This window comes from Trichechus manatus, unplaced genomic scaffold, assembly GCF_000243295.1.
Source record: "Trichechus manatus latirostris isolate Lorelei unplaced genomic scaffold, TriManLat1.0 scaffold00048, whole genome shotgun sequence".
Lineage (NCBI taxonomy): Eukaryota > Metazoa > Chordata > Mammalia > Sirenia > Trichechidae > Trichechus > Trichechus manatus.
Genome location: NW_004443984.1, coordinates 1,249,753 through 1,271,228, shown reverse-complemented (window position 1 = coordinate 1,271,228; position 21,476 = coordinate 1,249,753). Strand labels below are relative to the sequence as shown.

Here is a 21,476-nt window from a genome sequence, read left to right as displayed (position 1 = left end):
GACTAATCTTTTCCTTGTATCCTGTTCTCTTCATTCTCCCTTGCTCCCGAAGGGATGAGACCAGTGGAGTATCTTAGATGGCCGCTCACAGGCCTTTAAGACCCCAGACGCTGCTCACCAAGGTAGAATGTAAAACATTTTCTTTATAAAGTGTGTTATGCCAATTGAGCTAGATGTTCCCCAAGACCATGGTCCCCACAGCCCTCCAACCCAGCAGTTCAGTCCCTCAGGGAGTTTGGATGTGTCTTTGGAGCTTCCATGACCTTTCCTTGTACAAGTTGTGCTGGTTTCCCCTGTATTGTGTACTGTCTCACCCTTCACCAAAGATAACCACCTACCTATTGCCTATTTAGTATTTCCCCCCGCACCCTCCCATCCCTTGTAACCAACAAAGATTGTTACTTTTTGTGTGTAAACTTTTTCATGAGTTTTTACAATAGAAGTCTCATACAATATTTGTCCTTTTGTGATTGACTTATTTCACTCAGCATAATGTCCTCCAGTTTCATCCATATTATGAGATGCTTCAGAGATTCATCCTTGTTCTTTATCGTTGCCTGGAACAAAAGTTTTTTAGTTTTAGTGAAGTCCTATTTACCTTATCTATTTTTTCTTCTGGTGCTTGTGCTCTTAGTGTCATATCCTAGAAACCATTGTCTGTTTATGCCTGTCTTGTAATGTTTTATAGTTTTAGCTCTTATATTTTGATCTTTGACCCATTTTGAGTTAATTTTTTTAAATGGTGTGAGGTAGAGATCCAACTTTATTGTTTTGCATGTGGCTATCCCATTGTCCTACACCATTTATTAAAAGACTGTTTTTTCTCCATAGAATTGTCTTGGCATCCTTGTCAAAAATCAATTTACTTGCATTAGAATCTTCAAAATATATTGCTTTTTGACTCAGCAATTATTTATCCAGGAATTTATTAAGTGATCAAAGAAAAAAGTATATAGGAACAAACAAAAAATAAATTTACTCTAAATGTAAGGATTTATTTCTGGTCTCTCAGTCCTGTTCCATTCATCTATGTATCTGTCCTTAGGCTAGTGCCACAGTCTTTATTACTGTAGCTTTGTAGTAAGTGTTGAAATGGGGAAGTGTGACTCTTCCAACTTTATTCTTTTTCAATATTGTTTTGGCAATTCTGGATCCCTTGCCTTTCCATATAAAGTTTAGGATCAGCTTGTCAGTTTCTGCTCCCCCCAAAAAAAATGTAGCTGGGATTTTGATAGAGATTGATTTGACTCTGTAGATCAGTTTTGAGAGTATTTTCATCTTGATAATATTAAGTCTTCTGATCCATGAATATGAGATGTTTTTCCATTTATTCATGTCTTCTTTAATTTCTCTAGTTCTAAAATGTGTTTTAATACATGGATGTGTTCGTGTGTATTCATGTTAAAGCAACACAAAATTGAAAAGTACAAAAATCCTAGTGGTTAAGGATTTTTTTAAATTGTAAAATACAAAGTATATACAGAAAAGTACATAAATATACAGTTCAGTATGTAATTTACAAAGCAGTTGTCCATGAAACCTTCATTCAGGTCAAGAAGTAGAACGTTACCAGACCCCTGGAAACCATCATCCCCTCCACCAGTCACAAACCCCCCCTCCCACTAAGGAAAACCCTTGTGTTGATTTTTATAATAATCATTTTCTTCCTTCTCTTTATAGTTTTATCACTAGCTATGCATCTCTAAACAGTATGGTTTTGTTTTACCTGTTTTTCAACTTTACATACTGGAATCAGAGCCCTGGTGGCACAGTGGTTAAAAAGATCAGCTGCTCTCTTGTCCAGAGGTGAGATGAGAAGGCAGAGAGGGTCAGGAGCTGGTTGAATGGACATGGGAAATCTGGGGTGGAAAGGAGAAGTGTGTTGTCACAGTATAGGGAGAGCAAGTAGGGTCACAAAACAGTGTATGTATAAATTTTTGTATGAGAGACTAACTTGAACTGTACACTTTCACAATAAAAAAAAAAAAAAAATCAGCTGCTGACCAAAAGGTCGGCAGTTAGAATCCACCAGCCGCCCCTTGGGAACCCAACTGGGAAGTTCTACTCTGTCCTATAAGGCCGCTATGAGTCAGAATCGACTCAGTGGCAAGGTTTGTTGTTTAACTGGAACCACACTGTATGTACTTTGTGTCTTGATTCTTTCATTCAGCACTCACTCAGCATTGTATTTATGAGATTCATCCAAGTTGCATGCACCTGCTGTTCATTTTCAATGCTATATAATTGCATTTAAGAATATGCCATATTTTACAATTTTTTAAATACTATTCTGTGTTTTGTTGTGATTTCTAAAGAACAAGTACCACTTTTCACAATTTAAAAAAGAAAGAAAGAAATGATTAGCTCAATACAGGACTCACGGCTCTCAGCACGTATTTGACCATAGTTCTTTTCCTTAGACAGTGTTAGTTCTCGGAATGGTGCTTTGACTTAGTAATTGTGATCAGATTTTCCAAACCCAAACTTGAAATAAGAACCACACCGAAAATCCCGGGCACACAGTGGCTAGAGACGTATGTGTAGCTGTTAATAAATGCAGCTGGACAGCCACCATTTGAGTACTAACTACATAGTACAGTCTCTAGTTCCATTATCCTATTGTCATTCTCACAGGAACCCTGCAAGGCAGTGGTATTGGCCCTATGATAAATGAGGAAACTTAACAGAGAGGATAGGGAACTTGCCTGAAGGACACACAGGACGTCTTTAGGAGCTGGGAGTTGATCCCAAGTCTCATGTGGCTACCCATGCTTCTTCCCCCGGCCCTCCCTGCCACATCTTGTGGGGAAGTCTCCTGAACCTGTCCCTGCTTCTCTTCCAGACCCGATGCCGCAGCTGGATGTGACTGAGGCCAACAAGGAGTTCATGGAGCAGAGTGAGGAGCTGTACGATGCACTAATGGACTGTCACTGGCAGCCTCTGGACACGGTGTCTTCAGAGATCCCTGCCATGATGTAGCCAGGACAAGCCAGAATGGACTATGTAAAGGAGATCAGAGACTTCTTTTTAAAAAATTATAAGAACTTTTACCTTTTTGGAAATATTTTTAAAATTTTAATAATGAACCATGTTTCCTATGGATGAATATTCTTGCAATGCTGCTGGCTTCCCATCTAATTTCAGTTTGAAAACCAAGGGACCAACTGTTGAAGATTGTCCTTTTCCATCCCTGAGCATCCTTTAACTCTCATGTTTTTTTGAACAAGAATCATTTACACAGTAGGATCATCCATACCCTTGGCCATGAGAAGCCTGGAATTATTAACCAAAAGTGGATTAGATAAAAACATTTTAGTGAACACTGGTTTACAGAGGCCCCTCTCACTCTTAGGGTGAGACACTTAATCATTAACATATTATGGGGTTAAAATGTGGAGTCCCAGGGTGGCCCAGTGGTTAACCAAAAGGTGATGGTGGTTTGAACCTACCCAGAGGTACCTCAGAAGAAAGGCTTGGCAACCTGCTTCTGAAAGGCGGTTGTGTGCCATGGAGTTGATTCTGACTTGAGATTCTGTGAGCATAGAACTGCCCCGTAGCGTTTCCAGGCTGTAATCTTTAGGGGAGCAGATCCCCCGGTCTTTACTCCCACGGAACCACTGGTAGTTTTGCTCTGCTACCTTTCGTTTAGCAGTTCACCACCACCAGTGATCCTTTCCAAAAAGTCATAGCAGTTCTACTCTGCACACTTGGGGTTGTTGTCAGTGGCAACTGGTTTTTCTTTTGCACAGGGGGGCAGGGGTTAGAATGGATGGGGCATGTTATAGTGCAGGGTACTTTTGAGGTCGCCACCACTCATTTCCAACAAACTTGCTCCAATAATGGATTATCATTTTGAGTTGTTATGACATTCCAGCTGGGCCAGGAACTACATTTTGATGGTAGCAAAATCTGCAGGACCTGGTCTTCAGGACATCCTTGAGGCCATCAAAGTGCTTAGTCCCTAACCCCACTTGTGACAATGCTTGGCCTTCATTAAATTGTAGGGCTTACACAAGGGAAATGATAGCACAGAAAATAGGTAACTCTACTAAGGTCAGTGTACCCCACCAGAGCTTCATGCCTTTATCACAACCCACTTATGTGATTTCTTGATAAATCAAGAAATCCCACCCCAATTTTGTCACATCGAGTATGCAGGACACCTGCTGAAGAGATTCTCAGGCCCCTCCATCTAGCTCTAGAGAAATTTAGGGGGAGGGTGCAACTGATGGTGGTGAGATGCAGCTTGAGACACAGGGATTACTGTCTAGGCCATGTTAGGTGGTGTGGGGTTGATCCCCACTCATAGTGACCCTAAGTGAGCGCAAACTGCCCCAGGGTTGTTATGGAAGCACATCACCAGGTCTTTCTCCAGTGGAGCCGCTGGGTGGGTTACAGCCACCAACCTTTTGGTTAGCAGCCAAGTGCTTAACCACTGTGCCACTGGAGCTCCTGGTCTAGGCCTTGAGAACCCTTTAAAACCTTTTGAGTATTAAGAATGGAGACTGGTATAAATGTAGTTATAGAGATGATCAAATTGCCATTTCCAAGACGACAACCTTGTTAATGAAGGGATTGAGACTATTCAGTTTTGTTCTATGGAATATTTAGACGGGGAATAACCAACTTGAGAAACAGGAAGAAAAATGATATGCATTTCCATACAGTAGTTTTTTATTTGTCACCTATGCCAGGTACCAGGGATACAGCACTAAACAAAAGATTATCTGCTTGCAGAGCTGTTTCCATATAAGCTGGGTGTATGTTTCTTCCCGCAGCACTTCAGTCCTGAAAAGGAAGTGTAAGCCAGTGTGTCAGTACTGCTCTGACTAAACCTCACCCAAGCAATTTTCTAAGAGCTGGTCTCAGTCCCATATCCGCACTTATCATCCATAGATGTCCACTCAGATTAGGTTTCATCCCAGACCAGTCTGCCTTTAAAAAACAGCTAAACTGAACTACTGGTTTCTATCTAAATCCATCTGTCATCCTTGGTGGGGTGGGGAAGAATAGAATGCCATGGTTTGCAGTCACCCCAGACAATCCAACATGAGCTGGAGCAACTACAGCAGTCACAGCAATCAGTTCCCCCCCTTTGCTCAAGGTCCAGACCTGTTGCTGCTGGTAGACTTAGGACTGTTTACAGCTTTAAGACCCACAAATCCAACACACCAAGCCACAATGAAAATATAGCTGGCCCCTGTGAGTAGTTCCATTCCAACGACTCCATTCTAAGTTAGTTCTGACATTTAAGTCGAACACTTTATTTTTTTTAAAGTATTATTGCCATAGTGTGCTATAGGGCAGTTATCTGAACGTAAACCGTTAAGACTGAACATCTGAGAATGCGAACATCAGCAAATCACTTACTGCAACACCGTATGTAGTATGTATTACCAAGGATAAGATGTACAAAACCAGAGGGTCATTTAAGCGCAGTTTGCCCTAACTAGAATACATCATAAATCAAGGACTACCTGTAATCTATGAGAAAGGGAGACCTGTAACCTTGTGATTCTATTTCCTGTACTGCTTGAGGACAGGTTCACATCAAGGAAGCCCTACCTGAAGCTCCAAAAAAACTGTGATAAAGGTTCAACTTACCCAACGCTGTAGATCTTTAATCACAGATGGAGACAGCATTACCAATAACAAAGATCTAAAAAAACAATACTTTTTAATCAAGAGACGAGAAAGCTTTACACTAGATCCCTCCCCAAATACAGTTAAATAGTCCACCTACTGCTACACCAGCTGCTCAGAGCTTTACTCATTTACTCATTCCTTTAAGCTTATTATCCCCAGATATTCGGAAACAAATCCAGTGAATTTGATCTTGTTTGAAACTAGCCCATGTGCTACGAGCACTGAGGTCTGTTTCAATGTTACTCTTCCTCCTTTTACGACCACCCAGACCAGTGTTCAGATCCGATGGGAAAGGGAACTGGAGGGTCAAGCCATTCTGCATCTTCAACATTTTACTTTACCTGATTCTAAAGCACAGCTCCAACAACAAGCTGGTACGTTCAGAGTTGTTAACACAGCCAGGGAAACACAGGACATCCTGCAGAAAAAATTGTGAAAGCTCTAAACCAAAGTCAACCTAGTAGACACCCATCTACATGGAAGCTGATGGAAACACCTGAACTCAGGTGGAAGCTTATGGCCCAGATCCTAAGATTGTTTATAGGAAAGGCGAGTGGCAGCTGCAGGTATTATGCTGACCTAAGCTGTCAAAGTCTCTCCAGGTTGCTCTTGCATGCAGTTGGAGATCCAGTGGCTACAACCAGCCACAGACCTTGGGAACATGCTGTCTCAACCCACCAAGAGATTCCAAAACTAGCATCCACAGGAAACCTACCAGGTCATGTGGCTCCTTGTTCCTCACAGTCCTCATTCACCAGAAAGACCATCAATTTCAATCATCCTGAAATCTTCATTCAGCACGTCTAGAATGAGAACAATCGTCCAGAATGACCTTCGTGTTCCCTTCATTTGGTTTGAGCCAATTAACAGTACTTTTAAGTACCTATGATTATACATTTCAGCTATCAATGCACAAATCTTCTCTAACTTGACCTTTTACTACTTCTGTGTGCTTCATCTTCGGTCTGGCTGCCTTAAGCTTCAGACCAGTGATCCAAAGCATTGCTCTGATCTACCCCATATGCCACTGGATTTCCTCAAATACCGATGTTCGGCCTACTGCTCCTTGACACTGGCTCTTGGTCTTAGCAAGGTACCTCTCACAAACCTCATTCTGCTAGCTTTATATGGAAGCCCTCATCAACATTTCTGCTGGCATCGGGAAAACATGCCAATTTTAATAAAGCTCTCTGACCATATCTGAGAAATGGCAGGAATGTCTTTTCCCGGAATGTTGCAGATCGGTTACAGCAAACTGAACGGCGACCGTCAAGGAAAACTGTCAGTCTGGGCTCCTTTTTGACCACAGCAGCTATGTGGAAGCAGCTGCAGCTTCGATAAGGGCCACGGGGCAATCTAGGTCACAGAACAGCCCTACGCCGAAACCGCTGTTCCGCCATCTTAGACTCACCTAAATCCTATGTGTTGCCTCCTGAAATTAATCTACCACAACATTCTGGGCAAAAAACAAAACAAAGAGACAGTAGTCCTGTAGCCCTAATTACCGCTGTTTCCATTTATGAAGTTATTATTACGTACCAGGCAGGGGCTGTGCAAGTGTTTTGCATGCTTTGTTTCATATACTCTTTACTAGACCATTTTATCATCACCATTTTACAGATTAAGATTAGCCTAATTAACTTACTTGCCGACGGTTATCTATCAAGGTTCAAAGTAGCAGAGCTGGGGATTCGAAAACGAGTAGCCTCGTTAACACATGTCGTGCAGTCAGAAAACTCATTTGCCCAAAGTCACCCGGTAACTCCATTCCAGGTCTCACTGACCACCACCATGCTGCCCCTCCACCCCTTTCTGGGTACCCGGCCGCCTCCCCGCGTTACTCGCCGGTCAGATGGGAGCGCAGGGCTGCACAGGGCGAGGCGGGAGAAAGGCGCAGCCTCGTGGGCTCCGGCCCCCGCAGCTGCGAATGCGGCCTAAGTCCCGCCAAGCCCGCAGGCCCTGCCCGTGTGTCACGCTCAACATCCCGCACGCTCAAGAGGCAGCCTCGGCGCGTAACCGGGTGGTGGCGGCGTGGCGCGGGAATAGCGGGAGAAGGGCGCGGATACACAGCAAGACGACTTTCTGGGAAGAAGAGACAGACAAGACGCCGCGACAGCAGAAAGAACGAAAAGACGCCGGAATAGGGCTTATATAGGGCCCGCCTCTCGCCTCCTCGCCGGACAATTGGACCAGCGCGTCGCGCGGAGCCGCTGGGAGTTGTAGTTCGTTCGCCTTTCCCGCGCGTGGCGACACGTCACCGTCCCGCCCTACTCTGGAGGCCGGGGGGAAACAATGTCAAAGGTTTCTTAGTGGTCCGAAGAGACGCTTCCGTCTTTGTTCGGCGCTCCCTGAGTACTGGCGTCCTGTGCAAGGCTCAAGACTCAAAAATGAATCAGATCCGCCATGCCTCACGGAGCCTAGTGTGTCGGAAGACTCAAAATCGGGGATTAACCCTCTGAGCTGGGAAAGAGCTCGGATAAGACTGCCAGAGGGAGCGCAGGAGAGCGACTGAGTCGGTCTCGGGGAGGACGTCTGTGAGATGTCCTTGGAGACGGGGTTTTGGGAGGGCTTCTTAGGAGGAGGCGATATTGTTGTTGTTAGGTGCTGTCGAGTCGGTTCCGACTTGCAGCGATCCTATGTACAACAGAACAAAACACTGCCTGGTCCTGCGCCATCCTCACAATCATTGTTATGTTTGAGCCCATTGTTGCAGCCACTGTGTCAGTCCATCCCGTTGAGGGTCTTCCTCTTGTTCACCCACCCTCAACTTTACCAAGCATGATGTCGCCCTGGGACTGGTCCCTTCTGATAATATGTCCAAAGTAGGCCATCCTCACGTCGAAAGAACACTCTGGCTGTATTTCTTCCAAGACAGACTTGTTCATGCTTCTGGCAGAATATTCAATATTCTTCACCAAAACCGTATTTCACAGGCGTCAATTCTTCTTCTCTTTCTTATTCATTGTCCAGCTTTCGCATGTATATGAGGCGATTGAAAACACCATGGCTTGGGTCAGGTGCACTTTAGTCTTCAAGGTGACATCTTTGCTTTTTAACACTTTAAAGATATCTTTTGCAGCTGATTTGCCCAGTGCAATGCCTCTTTTGATTTCTTGACTGCTGCTTCCATGGGCGTTGATTGTGGATCCAAGTAAAATGAAATCCCTGACAACTTCAGTCTTTTCTCCCTTTACCATGTTGCTGCTTATTGGTTCCGTTGTGAGAATTTTTGTTATCTTTATGTTGAGGTGTAATCCATACTGAAGGCTGTAATCATTGATCTTCATCAGTAAGTGCTTCAAGTCCTCTTCACTTTCAGCAAGCAAGGTCATCTGCATATCACAGGTTGTTAATGAGTCTTCCTCCAATCCTAATGCCGTGATCTTCATCTAGTCCAACGCGGATTATTTACTCAGCATACAGAGTGAATAGGTATGGTGAAAGGATACAACCCTGACACACACCTTTCCCGACTTGGAACTACGCAGTATCCCCTTTTTCTGTTTGAACGACTGCCTCTTAATCTATGTACAGGTTCCTCATGAGCACAATTAAGTACTCTGGAATTCCCATTCTTCGAAATGTTATCCATTTGTTATGATCCACTTAGTGTTCTGGAGTGTTCCCCTTTAGGCTGTATACTTAAAAATTGGTCCTCTTTTAGTTATGAGCCTATGAAGAAGAAATTAGTTTTCTTCTGTAACACTGTCTGGCCACAATACCAGTTGGGTTCCAAAAAGAGTAACTTGAGAATGGGTCGCTGAGCTATCATACCATCTTACAGTTAGATCTGTTTTGCAAAAGAGAGGAAAAAGTGGGATGAAATCTCCTACATACAGACCTTTATGTGTCTCCTACAGCCCCACTGGCTGCAACACCAGCGCCCCCGCTGCCTCACCAGCGGCAGCCCCTACCCCTTTGGTGGAATCCTCCGCCACCCCTCTGGCAAACTGCTCGCCAGTCCCTCATGAGTCAGAAACTCCCGGTCCTGCCCTGGGAATAGTCTTCCCAGCACACACCTGTAAAAAAACAACAAAAAAAAAACCTGTTGCAATCCAGTCAATGGTATGCAATTTGGCCACGGATCCATCCAAGTCTCCTCAGGGCAATTTCCACCAAGACAAATGCCTGCCCGACTGGATCACAATGGCCAGCCTAGAGGGTTTTTCTGGGTCCACAAACCTGTTCTCCACCTCTGATCTGTACATTTGGAAGAACAATCTCCCTGCGTATAGAGATGACCCAAAACACTCTGAACCTCTGTTTGTGTCTATTTTTGCTACATATCACCCTAATTAGGCTGATTGTCAGTCACTTCTAAGTATTACTTTTAACTCCAGAAGAATGGAGGATGGTCTTAGAAAAGGCACACCAAAAGGCTGACAGGCTAACCAATCTCAACCCTCAGAACAATATTAGCGTCCTGGCTGTCCAAGCTATACCTGCCATTGATCCAAACTGGGACCCAAATGACTGGCTAGGGGCAGGGCAGCTAGACTATTACCAAAAGTGTCTAATAGTAGGTTTGCGATAAGAGGCACCAAAACCAAAGAGCTTTAGAAAAGTTCAGGATATGCAGCAAGGCCCCAAAGAAAATCCCTCCTGTTTCCTAGAACAGAGGTACAAGGCCTACCGACAGTTTACTAACATAAATCCTGAGGACCCAGAGAACACTAGGTTAAGAAATATGACTTTCATCAGCCAGAGTGCCCCCGACATCAGGTGAAAACTTCAAAAGTTAGAAGGAGGTTTGGGAATGAATACTTCACAACTTGTTGAGATTGCCTTTAAGTTCCTCAAGAATTGAGACCAGGTACAGGAGAAGAAAGATCAGAAGATGAAACGACAAGCTACATTCCTGTCAGCGGCTCTTGGAGGTAACTGGCCACTCGGATAAGCCTTGCATGGAATCATCCATACGGTAAGTCCCTGTGAGCCCCGGAAGGGTGGGTGGCCAAACAAAGCCCCCCAGAAGCTAGGCCCCCAACAGTGCACCTACTGCAAACAAGAAGGCCACTGGAAATGAAAGTGCCCCTCACAGCCGGCTCAACCTGAGCAGGAACCTAAGAAAAAAACCTGTAACACAGCTTCAGCTGTCAGCCGAAGACTCTGACTGATGGGATCCAGGGGCTCCTCTACAGTCCATTCAACCAATCCCCATCACCCCCGAGGAGCCTCGGCTTACAATGACTGTGGGTGGACAATTTACTGAATTTTTGGTGGACACAGGCACAACCTACTTGGTTTTAAACACCCTAAAAGGCCCGCTTTCTAAAAGAAACATGACCATTACTAGGTGTCTTAGTCATCTAGTGCCGCTATAACAGAAATACCACAGGTGGATGGCTTTAACAAAGAGAAGTTTATTTCTTCACAGTAAAGTAGGCTAAAAGTCCAAATTCAGGGCATCAGCTCCAGGGGAAGGCTTTCTCTTTCTGTTGGCCTTCTCATCAGTGTTCCCCCGGTCTAGGAGCTTCTCCGCGTAGGAACCCCAGTTCTAAAGGACACGCTCTGCTCCTGGCACTACTTTCTTGTTGATATGAGGTCCCCCTGTCTCTCTGCTCACTTCTCTCTTTTGTATCTCAAGAGATTGCCTCAGGATACAATCCAATCTTGTAGACTGAGTCTTGCCTTACTAGCACAACTGCCACCCATCCTCCCTCATTAACATCATAGAAGCAGGATTTACAACATATAGGAAAATCACACAGCACCAGGAATCATGGCCCAGCCAAACTGATACACACATTTTTGTCGGGACATAATTCAATCCATGACAGTAGTGTATCTGGAAAATCTGCCAGTAAACAATTCCTTCAGCCTATGGACTGTCAAGTCAGAGGTTGTCATGGATTGAATTGTGTCCCCAAAAAATATGTGTATCAATTTGGCTAGGCCATGATTCCCAGAATTGTGTGGCTGTCCACCATTTTGTCATCTGCTGTGATTTTCCTGTGTGTTGCAAATCCTGCCTCTATGATGTTAATGATGGGGGATGGGCAGCAGTTGTGTTAATGAGGCAGGACTCAATCTATGTGGTTGGATTGTGTCTTGAGTTGGTTTCTTTTGCGATATAAAAGAGAGAAGCAAGCAGAGAGACAGGGGAACCTCATACCACCAAGAAAGCAGTGCCAGGAGCAGAGTGCGTCCTTTGGACCCCGGGTTACTGTGCAGAGAAGCTCCTAGTCCAGGGGAAGATTGATGAGAAGGACCTTCCTCCAGAGCCAACAGAGAGAGAAAGGCTTCCCCTGGAGCTGATGCTCTGAATTTGGACTTTTAGCCTACTTTATTGTAAGGAAATAATTTCTCTTTGTTAAAGTCATCCACTTGTGGTATTTCTGTTATAGCAGCACTAGATAACTAAAACAGAGGTACACAATTGCCTCACAACTTCTTGTATGTGCCTGAATGTCCCATTCCCGTTTTGCAGAGAGATGTATTAACCAAGCTAAATGCTCAAGTCACCTTTTCAGCAAATCATCTCCAAGTAAGAGTGGAACTGGATAAGGCCTGTGCTCTACAGGCAGCCCTTTTGCAGCTGGCTGCCCCTACAGAGTCTCTACTCCTAACCCAGCACCTCCAGGACCAAGTCAATCCCCAGGTTTGGGTCACCAGAATCCCTGGTCCAGGTAAAGCTTAAACCAAACCACACTGTCCTACATCTCAAGCAGTACCCTTTGAAGCAAGGGGCTAAACTTAGGCTTGAACATGGGCTTACTCATCCCTGCAAATCTGCTTACATCACCCCTATTCTGCCCATTGTAAAGCCAGGCACTAAGGAGTATAGATTTGTGCAGGACCTACCCACAGTGAATCAGATAACAGAGGACACTCATCCGGTGGTACCCAATCCATACACTCTACAGACAGTCCTCCCAGGGAATTGGGCGGGGTTTATAGTTTTGGATTTAAAGGATGCATTTTATTGTGTCCCTCTGAAGGAAAAGTCCCAAGAGATATTTACCTCTGAGTGGGATGATTCCACCTCTGGAACTCAATAGTGCTGGACTGTCTTACCTCAGGGGGTTAAGAATAGCCCCACTCTCTTTGGGGAGGTACTAGCCAGAGACTTTCGGGACTTGCACCTTGAGGAGATCACAGTCCTGTAGTGTGTAGATGACATTCTGATTACCCAACAGAATCAATTTGCACTTGTATGATAGGAGTTGTCGCTTTCCCCATGACCTTTGCGACCTCCGATAACCTCAAGCCCTTATAAGACCTCCACCTCCCAATACACACAAGCAGCGAAGAAGAGCTGCTGATGATACCGAAGAAGGCTGGGATTTAAGGGGAACAGGATATAATCCCATCCCAGAAACTGGGGCAGGTGGTTCGTTTTAAGAACCCTAACAGTTTTCCCATAATTAACTGCTTTACAGGATGCTGTGCTTAACCCCTCTGACACCATCCACCTTCTATCACGAGCCACTAGGAGAGACATAAAAACTCAATAACAGTCATTAAACTCTGGCCAGAGTAATACTAGACCACCACTTAGCTCTAGACTATATTCTACCTAAGGAAGGAGAAATTTGTGCAATAGCCTGCACCTCGGCTGTGTATGGGTCAATACCTCTCATGAGGTTGAGCTAAATTTACAAGTAATTGACCAAGTGGCCAACTGGACCAGACTGAGACCTGTAACAGAATCCAGAGGAACAACCTATTGGTGGAATTGGACTATGTCCTTCTTCCCCAGTGTTGGCTGGCTTTGGCCCCTGGTGGCTCCTCTAATTTTTATCTTCCTGCTGTGTCTGATCCTACCTTGTCTGTTAAGTGTTTAACCCAATTCATTTCAAAAAGACTTCAAGATGCAGGGATCTTCTTCCTCCTGCCCCCACCAGATCCTAAACAACAACAAACAAAAGATGCTAGGCAATTCTGCAGCCTCAGTCCCTAACTTCACCATGCATCAGCAGGAAGGAGCCAGATGAGTCATCAACTCTCATCGCTTAAGATTAAGGAATTGCTACAACACAAGAGGGGATTGTAACCCGGCCTGTGAACCTCCCAGTGAGCCTGCTCAGGGAAACTCCCTCTACTCTGCACCTGTGCAGCCGCCATCCTGCTACCTAATCACATAAAAACCCTGACTCCCCACAATCTGGGGAGTCAAATATGAGGAACTTCCTCCCGATTCCTTGCTCTGTGCTTTGCAAGTAAAGTTACTCTCTTTTTCTCAAAGGCTGGTGCCCAGATTATTGGCAGGTCTGAGCGCACCAGACAATGACCCACCTTCCTGGATTCAGTAACAACAGGGCCTATTAGTGTAGGGTGTGTCCTAAATCTACTCACTTCTTTTTATTTATTTTTTTAATTGTACTTTAGATGAAGGTTTATAGAACAAATAGTTTCTCATTAAACAGTTAGTACACATCTTGTTTTGTGACAATGGTTAACCACCGCATGACATGTCAACACTGTCCCTTCTCAACCTAGGGTTCCCTATTACCAGCTTTCTTGTCCCCTCCTACCTTCTAGTCCTTGTCCCTGGACTGTTGTGCCCATTAGTCTCACTTTGTTTTATGGGGCTGTCTAATCTTTGGCTGGACAGTGAACCTTGGGAGTGACTTCATTATTGAGCTAAAAAGCTGTCTGGGGGCCATTCTCTTGAGGTTTCTCCAGTATCTGTCAGGCCAGTAAGTCTGGTCTTTTTTTGTGAGCTAAAATTTTGTTCTACATTTTTCACCAGCTCTGTCTGGGACCCTCTGTTGTGATCCCATAAACGTACTCCCTTCTGAATTATAAGGAGCAGAATGTTATTGTTTGGTGTCTTCTAGTCAATTTGGACTCATAACATCCCCGTGTGACATAGTAGAACTGCCTCATAGGATTTTCTAGGCTGTAATCTTTATGGGATGGGGCCCTGGTGGTGCAGTGGTTGAGCATTTGCTTGTTAACCAAAAGCTCAGCAGTTCAAATCCACCAGTGTCTCCTTAGAAACCCTATGGAGCAGTTCTGCTCTATCCTGTAGGGTCGCTGCGAGTTGGAATCAACTTGATGGCAACTTTTTTTTTTTTTTTAATCTTTATGGGAAGGAGCCTTGGTGGCACAGTGGTTAAGCACTTGGCTGCCAACTGAAAGGTCGGCGGTTTGAACCCACCAGCTGCTCCCTGGGAGAAAGATGTGGCAGTCTGCTTCCTTAAACATTACAACCTTGGAAAACCCCTATGGAACAGTTCTACTATGTCCTACAGGGTCACTCGCTATGAGTTGGAATATACTCTGACAGCAGTGTGTTTGGTTTTGGAATTTTTATGGGAGCAGATTACCAGGTCTTTTTCCCTCGGAGCCACTGGGTGGGTTTGAACCATCAACCTTCCAGTTAGTAGCTGAGCGTTTAAGAGTCGTGACACCAGTTCTTCTTAGGAGTAGCATAGACGTAGAGTAAAGCAAGCACAAACTGCGGCAGGAGGGGGAAGGCAGAGATAGATGACACGTGAAGATTGCCAAGGAACTGAGGAACACCAGGGCTATAGACGTTCAGACAAAGATCTCCCCCCAGAGCTGAGGGAGAGCCTTTCGCTATAACGGGTGCCCTGATTTCAGCCTTCTAGCCTCCTGGACTTCAAGAAAATAAATTTCTGTACTTTAAAGCCACCCATTTGTGGTATTTCTGTTACACCAGCAATACGAAACTATGATAATGCTATTCACCTGCTCAGAAATCTCCAAAGACTCCACTACACACTGAGAATAAAAGCTGAAGTCCCCGTGACAGCAAAGGCCACATGTGATCTGGCTCTGCTCCCCTCTACCCTCATCGCCCACACTTACTCCCTCAGTTGGCTTCATTTTCCTGGCCTCCTTGCTCTTCTTACAGCCCTCTCTGCCTGCTTCTGACTCAGGGCCTTTGCTGTTCCTCCTGCCTGGAACTCTGCTCCCCTGGACACCACAGACAACCTCATCACTCCCTCCCTTGCTTCTCCCTGGGCTCTGTCCAAATGTTACCTCCTCAGACCCCCGTATTTTCATATAGCACCCCGCCATCCTTCAAGTCCTGCTTGAATTGTGTTTATATACTTATTGCTCCCCGACATCACATTATTTATTTATTTTCTGTCTTTTGTATGAGAATGTGAGCTCTGCAGAAGCAGGGATTGTGTGAGTTTTGGCCCTGCTGTATAAACCAAAGCCAGCTGCATCAGAGTCGACTCTGATTCATGGTGACCCCATGTGCGTTAGAGTAGAACTGCGCGCCATAGGATTTTCAATGTCTGATTTTTCAAAAGTAGACTGACAAGCCTTTCTTTCGAGGTATGTGTGGGTAGCCTCGAACCTCTCACCTTTCAGTTAGAAGCCTAGGACTCCAGCCTTTTGTACCACCCAGGGACTCCATATAAATGGTGGCCGGCACTTATTGAAATAATTAATGGATGAATGAACGAATTAATGAACACTTAGCCAAGGTCACATAGCTAGTGTCAGAGTTGGAGCTAAAATGCTGATCGTGTCTAATGCAAATGTGCATAAACTTAACTGCTGTGTTCCACAGTTCTTCCACAACTACTCTGAGGTGGGTACCATAATTTGCCTCATTTGGCAAAACAGGAAACAAGGTTTAGGGAGAGGCTTTCCTCTGCGTCACACAATGAGTCTGTGGCAGGAATCAGCTGACATCTAGACTTGGTGCCAGCTGCAGTCTGAGGCAGACATGTGACCCCAGCCCACTGTGAGAGTGTCAGGGAGAGGGAGGAAGTGTGGGGAGGCCAGTGCTGACAGTGCACCGCCTGCGTGCTGACCAGAAAGGCTTCTGGGAGGGCTGAGTTCAAACTGCGTTTCAAGCTCTTTCATGCCTCTTGTCTTGCCCAGCTACTTCTGCCTAGAATGCCCTTCTTCCCTGACCTCCCCAGCTCCCACTTATCCTTGGAGAACCAGCTTCAGCGCCATCTCTTCCAAGAGGTCTTTTCTGAACTTTGGCTCCCTGAGTCCAGCTCTATTGTAGTATTTGACCGACTGACTGACTGACTGAATGAATGAATGGTAGAACTTATCCACTTTAATTCATTCATTCAACCATAAATATTTACTGAGTTCCTACTTTTTTAAATTGTACTTTAGATGAAGGTTTATGGAGCAAATTACTTTCTCATTAAACAGTTAATACACATATTATTTTGTAACATTGGTTGCCAATCCCACAATATGTCAATGCTCTCCCCTTCTCAACATTGGGTTCCTCATTACCAGCTTTCCTGTCCCCTCCTGCCTTCTCGTCCTTGCCCCTGGGCTGCTGTGCTCATTTAGTCTTATTTTGTTTTGTGGGTCTGTCTAATCTTTGGCTGAAGGGTGAACCTTAGGAGTGACTTCAGTACTGAGTTAAAAGGATGGCTGGGGGCTATACTGTCAGGGTTTCTCCAGTCTCTGTCAGACCAGAAAGTCTGGTCTTTTTTTGTGAGTTAGAATTTTGTTCTCCATTTTTCTCCAGTTCTGGGACTCTCTATTGTGATCCCTGTCAGAGCAGTTGGTGGTGGTAGCTGGGCACCATCTAGTTGTGCTAGACTCAGTCTGGTCGAGACCATGGTAGTTGTGGTCCATTAGTCCTTTGGACTAATCTTTCTCTTGTGCCTTTGGTTTTCTTCATTCTCGCTTGCTCCAGATGAGGTGGAACCAGTGGAGTATCTTAGATGGCTGCTTGCAAAATTTTAAGACCCTAGACACTACTCACCAAAGTAGTAGAACATTTTCTTTTTAAACTATGTTATGCCAGTTGAGCTAGATGTCGTCCGAGACCATGGTCCCCGGCCCTCAGCCCAGTAATTTGGTCCCTCAGGGAGTTTGGATGTTTCTGTGAAGCTTCCATGACCTTGCCTTGGTCAAGTTGTGCTGGCTTCCCCAGTATTGTGTACTGTCTAACCCTTCACCAAAGTACCACTTATCTATTGTCTAGTTAGTGTTTTTCCCTCACCACCACTCCCCTTCCTTGCAGCCATTAAAGATCGTTTCTTTCTGTGTGTAAACATTTTCATGGGTTTTTATGATAATGGTCTTATACGGTATTTGTTCTTTTCTGATTGAGTTATTTCATAAACTTCCACTTTGTGCTGAGCACTGTGTTGTTAGGCAGAATACTACCATTGGGCCCTGGTCTGCAGGGGCTTGCAGCCTAGGAAGGAGACACACATCACAGGGGAATAAAATGGCATGTGACCTCACAGTGAATTGGTCCCAACCCACCTGGAGTAAAGGAGAATGAAGAACGCCATGGACACAAGGAAAGTATTAGCCCAAGAGGCACAAAAGGCCATGTAAACCAGAGACTTTATCAGCCTGAGACCAGAAGAACTAGATGGTGCCCAGCTACCACAATGACCGCCCTAACAGGGAGCACAACAGAGAGTCCCTGATGGAGCAGGAGAAAAGTTGGGTGCAGTTGAGGGCCTCAGAAGATGGGAGATCTAAACTGAGGCCTGAAACAGGGGTTAATTAGCCTTTGAAGAGTGGAGGAGGAGTGTTCCCGGCAGAGGGCTGAGGAGACAGAGGTGTTCAGTGCACCAGTGGTAGGTGAGAGAAGAGGCTGGGGGCATCCCCAGGCCCAGCTGGGGTCTGAAGCAACAAATACTTTTCTAGTGGAAAAGAAAGAGGTGGGGAGAACATTTTGGTGGAGGAAGTGTTGCACTCTGGCCTGGAGGAGCCCAGCAGGTAGGAGTGGGGCAGAATCTCTCGATCTGGACAGAGGTGGCAAGGGGAGACCCCTCCCTCAACACACATCCCCTTTCCAAGGTTCTTCAAAGTTGCTGCATTCTCAGCCTCCTCTCTCTTCTACTGCTGGAAGTAAGGTGGTCAGCAGAGACTTGGGCTCCTCCTATCTGAGCTCCACAATGCCGATGACCAATGGCTGGGATTACTTGGAGACCTGACAGAATAGTTTCTCATTGATTCATTTAGAATTAGCCAGAAGAAAACCTGGGCCTTCCCAGATCCCCAACATGTGCTGCCAAAGCAGAAATAGTGAACAAGGTTTTGGCCCTGGCAGCTAGCCCAAGCTGTATCACTTCCTTGCTGAGTGACCTCGGGTTCCTTATTTAACTTCTTTGAGTCTCAGTTTCTTTTCTTTTTTTTTTTTTTTAATTGTTGTGCTTTAAGTGAAAGTTTACAGTTCAGGTTAGTCTCTCATACAAAAATTTATACATACATTGTTTTGTGACCTTAGTTGCTCTCCCTATACTGTGACAGCACACTCTTTCTTTCCACCTCAGATTTCCCGTGTCCATTCAACCAGTTCCTGATCCTTTCTGCTTTCTCATCTCACCTCTGGACAGGAGCTGCCCATTTAGTCTTATATGTCTACTTGAGCTAAGAAGCGCACTCTTCATGAGTATCATATTATGTCCCATAGTCCAGTCTAATCTTTGTCTGAAAAGTTGGTCTCGGGAATGGTTTTAGTTTTGGGCTAACAGAGAGTCCACGTCTGTGTCTTCCGGGGTCCCTCCAGTCTCAATCAAACCATTAAGTCTGGTCTTTTGACTAGAATATGAGTTCTGCACCCAACTTTTCTCCTGCTCCATCAGGGACTCTCTGTTGTGCTCCCTGTTAGGGCGGTCATTGTGGTAGCTGGGCACCATCTAGTTCTTCTGGTCTCAGGCTGATAAAGTCTCTGGTTTACATGGCCTTTTGTGCCTCTTGGGCTAATACTTTCCTTGTGTCCATGGCGTTCTTCATTCTCCTTTACTCCAGGTGGGTTGGGACCAATTCACTGGGCCCCTCACTAGCTTTTAAGGCCCCAGATGCCACTCACCAAAGTGGGATGCAGAACATTTTCTTAATAAACTTTGTTATGCCAATTGACCTAGATGTCCCCTGAAAGCATGGTCCCCAGAACCCCGCCCCTGCTACTCTGTCCCCCGAAGTGTTTGGTTGTATTCAGGAAACTTCTTAGCTTTGGTTTAGTCCAGTTGTGTGCTGACTTCGCCTGTAGTGTGTGCTGTCCTTCCCTTCACCTAAGATAATTCTTGTCTACTTTTTAGTTAGTGAATACCCCTCTCCCTCCCCACCCTCATAACCATCAAAGAATATTTTCTTCTGTGTTTAACCTTTCCTTTAGTGTTTATAATAGTGGTCTTATACAATATTTGTCCTTCTGTGACTGCCTAAATTCACTCAACATAATGACCTCCAGCTTCCTCCATGTTATAAGCTTCATCGTTGTTCTTTATCATTGCATAGTATTCCATTGTGTGAATATACCATAATTTGTTTATCCATTCATCAGTTGATGGGTGCCTAGGTTGTTTCCATTTTTTGCTGTTGTGAACAGTGCTGCAATGAACATGGTGTGCATATATCTATTCATGTGACGGCTCTTATTCTTGAGGATATATTCTAAGGAGCAGGAGTCTCAGTTTCTTCATCTTGAAAAATGGGCAGAATAACAACACCTGCTTATGAAGTTGCTTGAGGAGAAAATGTGATGATATTATGGTTTGCAACAAATTGTTAAAATCCACCTGGAGTGGGACAGCGGGAGTGATCAGGCCATCAATGGGAGCAAACCAAGATACTAAAGCTGTTTGGGACAGTCAGAACTCCAGTCTCAAAGCCCTAGGTTTCCAAACATCCAGACTGGAAAGCTGGGTGTATCTTGGAAGCAGACGCACCTGCCTTACCCTCACCCCTGTCAAATAAAAAAGCAAACTCAGATCTTGGTTGGGAGAAGCTTTATTCAGAAAGAAAAGAGGGAAAAGGAAAGGGACTATTGTTCTTTTTTTTAATTTGCTAAATTTTTTTTATCGTGCTTTAAGTGAAAGTTTAGTTTCCTCATACAAAAATTTATACACACATTGTTATGTGACCCTACTTGCTATCCCTATAATATGTCAGCACACTCCTCCTTTCCTCCCCGGAGTTCCCATGTCCATTCAACCAGCTCCTGTCCCTTTCTGCCTTCTCATCTCACCTCCAGACAGGAGCTGCCCATTTAGTCTCATGTATCTACTTAAACTAAGAAGTACACTCTCCACGAGTATCGTTTTATGTCTTATAGTCCAGTCTAATCTTTGTCTGAAGAGTTGGTTTTGGGACTGGTTTTAGTTCTGGGTTAACAGAGTCCGGGGACCATGTCTTCTGGGGTTCTGCCAGTCTCAGTCAGACCATTAAGTCTGGTCTTTTGACTAGAATTTGAGTTCTGCGCCCTACTTTTCTTCTGCTCCGTCAGGGACTCTCTGTTGTATTCCTTGTCAGAGCAGTCATTGGTGGTAGCCGATCACCATCTAGTTCTTCTGATCTCAGGGTGATGGAGTCTCTGGTTTATGTGGTCCTTTTTGTCTCTTGGGCTAATATTTTCCTTGTGTCTTTGGTGTTCTTCTTTATGGAAAGGGACTATTGTGATAGCGGGGGAGGGGATACTGTGACCCTATTACTCCACAGCATGTTTTCGCCTTTTTAAAATGGATGACTGAGAGCTTGACATAACTAACACCATGACGAATCTGTAAGTTTTTTTCTGCCTGCCTTCTTTCTGCATACCTTTGTTAATGAATTTGTTTTGCTCTGTCCAATACCTGTGACTCATGACCCCCCCACATGGAGATTAGAGCTCAGATGTCTGGCATGTATATCTTTAGCCTGATAAGGAGATGTCCAGCATGTATCTCTTTAGTCTGATAGTCTCTTGTAATTATCCTGTAATGAATAACTCATCTGGCCATGCCATCTGTGGGCTACATGCTACAAAGATACTTCTAACCCTTGTAAAAATCATACATAAGCTCTAATGTAAAATTGCCTTTTGGGGCTCCATAAAGACAGCCTGCACTGCTGTCAGACTCCCCATTGGTGTCACCTCCTAATAAACTTTCTCTCTCTTTCTGAATTAGAGTACATTTCAT

General features: G+C 44.8%; 1 protein-coding gene, 1 long non-coding RNA gene and 4 other non-coding genes across 7 annotated transcripts in view; 1 reads left to right on the top strand and 5 right to left on the bottom strand.

Moving 5' to 3' along the window:
* TRNAU1AP (tRNA selenocysteine 1 associated protein 1) overlaps positions 1-3,505 on the top strand; it is a 27,366-nt gene extending 23,861 nt beyond the window's left edge. The window contains exon 9 of the mRNA XM_004377030.2: positions 2,843-3,505. Within this exon, the coding sequence (XP_004377087.2) occupies positions 2,843-2,979 (137 nt within the window). The 3' untranslated portion in view covers positions 2,980-3,505. The remainder of the gene's footprint in view (positions 1-2,842) is intronic.
* Positions 3,506-4,656: 1,151 nt separating this feature from the next.
* Positions 4,657-7,484, bottom strand: LOC111820721 (uncharacterized). 2 transcript variants are annotated; one of them, XR_002824235.1, is made up of 5 exons: positions 7,058-7,484; positions 6,362-6,449; positions 5,988-6,064; positions 5,605-5,659; positions 4,657-4,788 (listed from the first exon to the last, which is right to left on the bottom strand). It is a non-coding gene; the product is annotated as an uncharacterized LOC111820721 (long non-coding RNA). The 2 variants fall into 2 exon arrangements; XR_002824234.1 differs by having other exon boundaries at positions 6,362-7,484.
* Positions 4,858-4,931, bottom strand: LOC111820739 (small nucleolar RNA SNORD99). The gene has a single exon (XR_002824267.1). It is a non-coding gene; the product is annotated as a small nucleolar RNA SNORD99 (small nucleolar RNA).
* LOC111820736 (small nucleolar RNA SNORA61) lies at positions 5,835-5,953 on the bottom strand. Its single transcript, XR_002824264.1, has one exon. It is a non-coding gene; the product is annotated as a small nucleolar RNA SNORA61 (small nucleolar RNA).
* On the bottom strand, positions 6,183-6,313 carry LOC111820735 (small nucleolar RNA SNORA44). The gene has a single exon (XR_002824263.1). It is a non-coding gene; the product is annotated as a small nucleolar RNA SNORA44 (small nucleolar RNA).
* On the bottom strand, positions 6,861-6,995 carry LOC111820734 (small nucleolar RNA SNORA16B/SNORA16A family). Its single transcript, XR_002824262.1, has one exon. It is a non-coding gene; the product is annotated as a small nucleolar RNA SNORA16B/SNORA16A family (small nucleolar RNA).
* Positions 7,485-21,476: the final 13,992 nt, after the last annotated feature.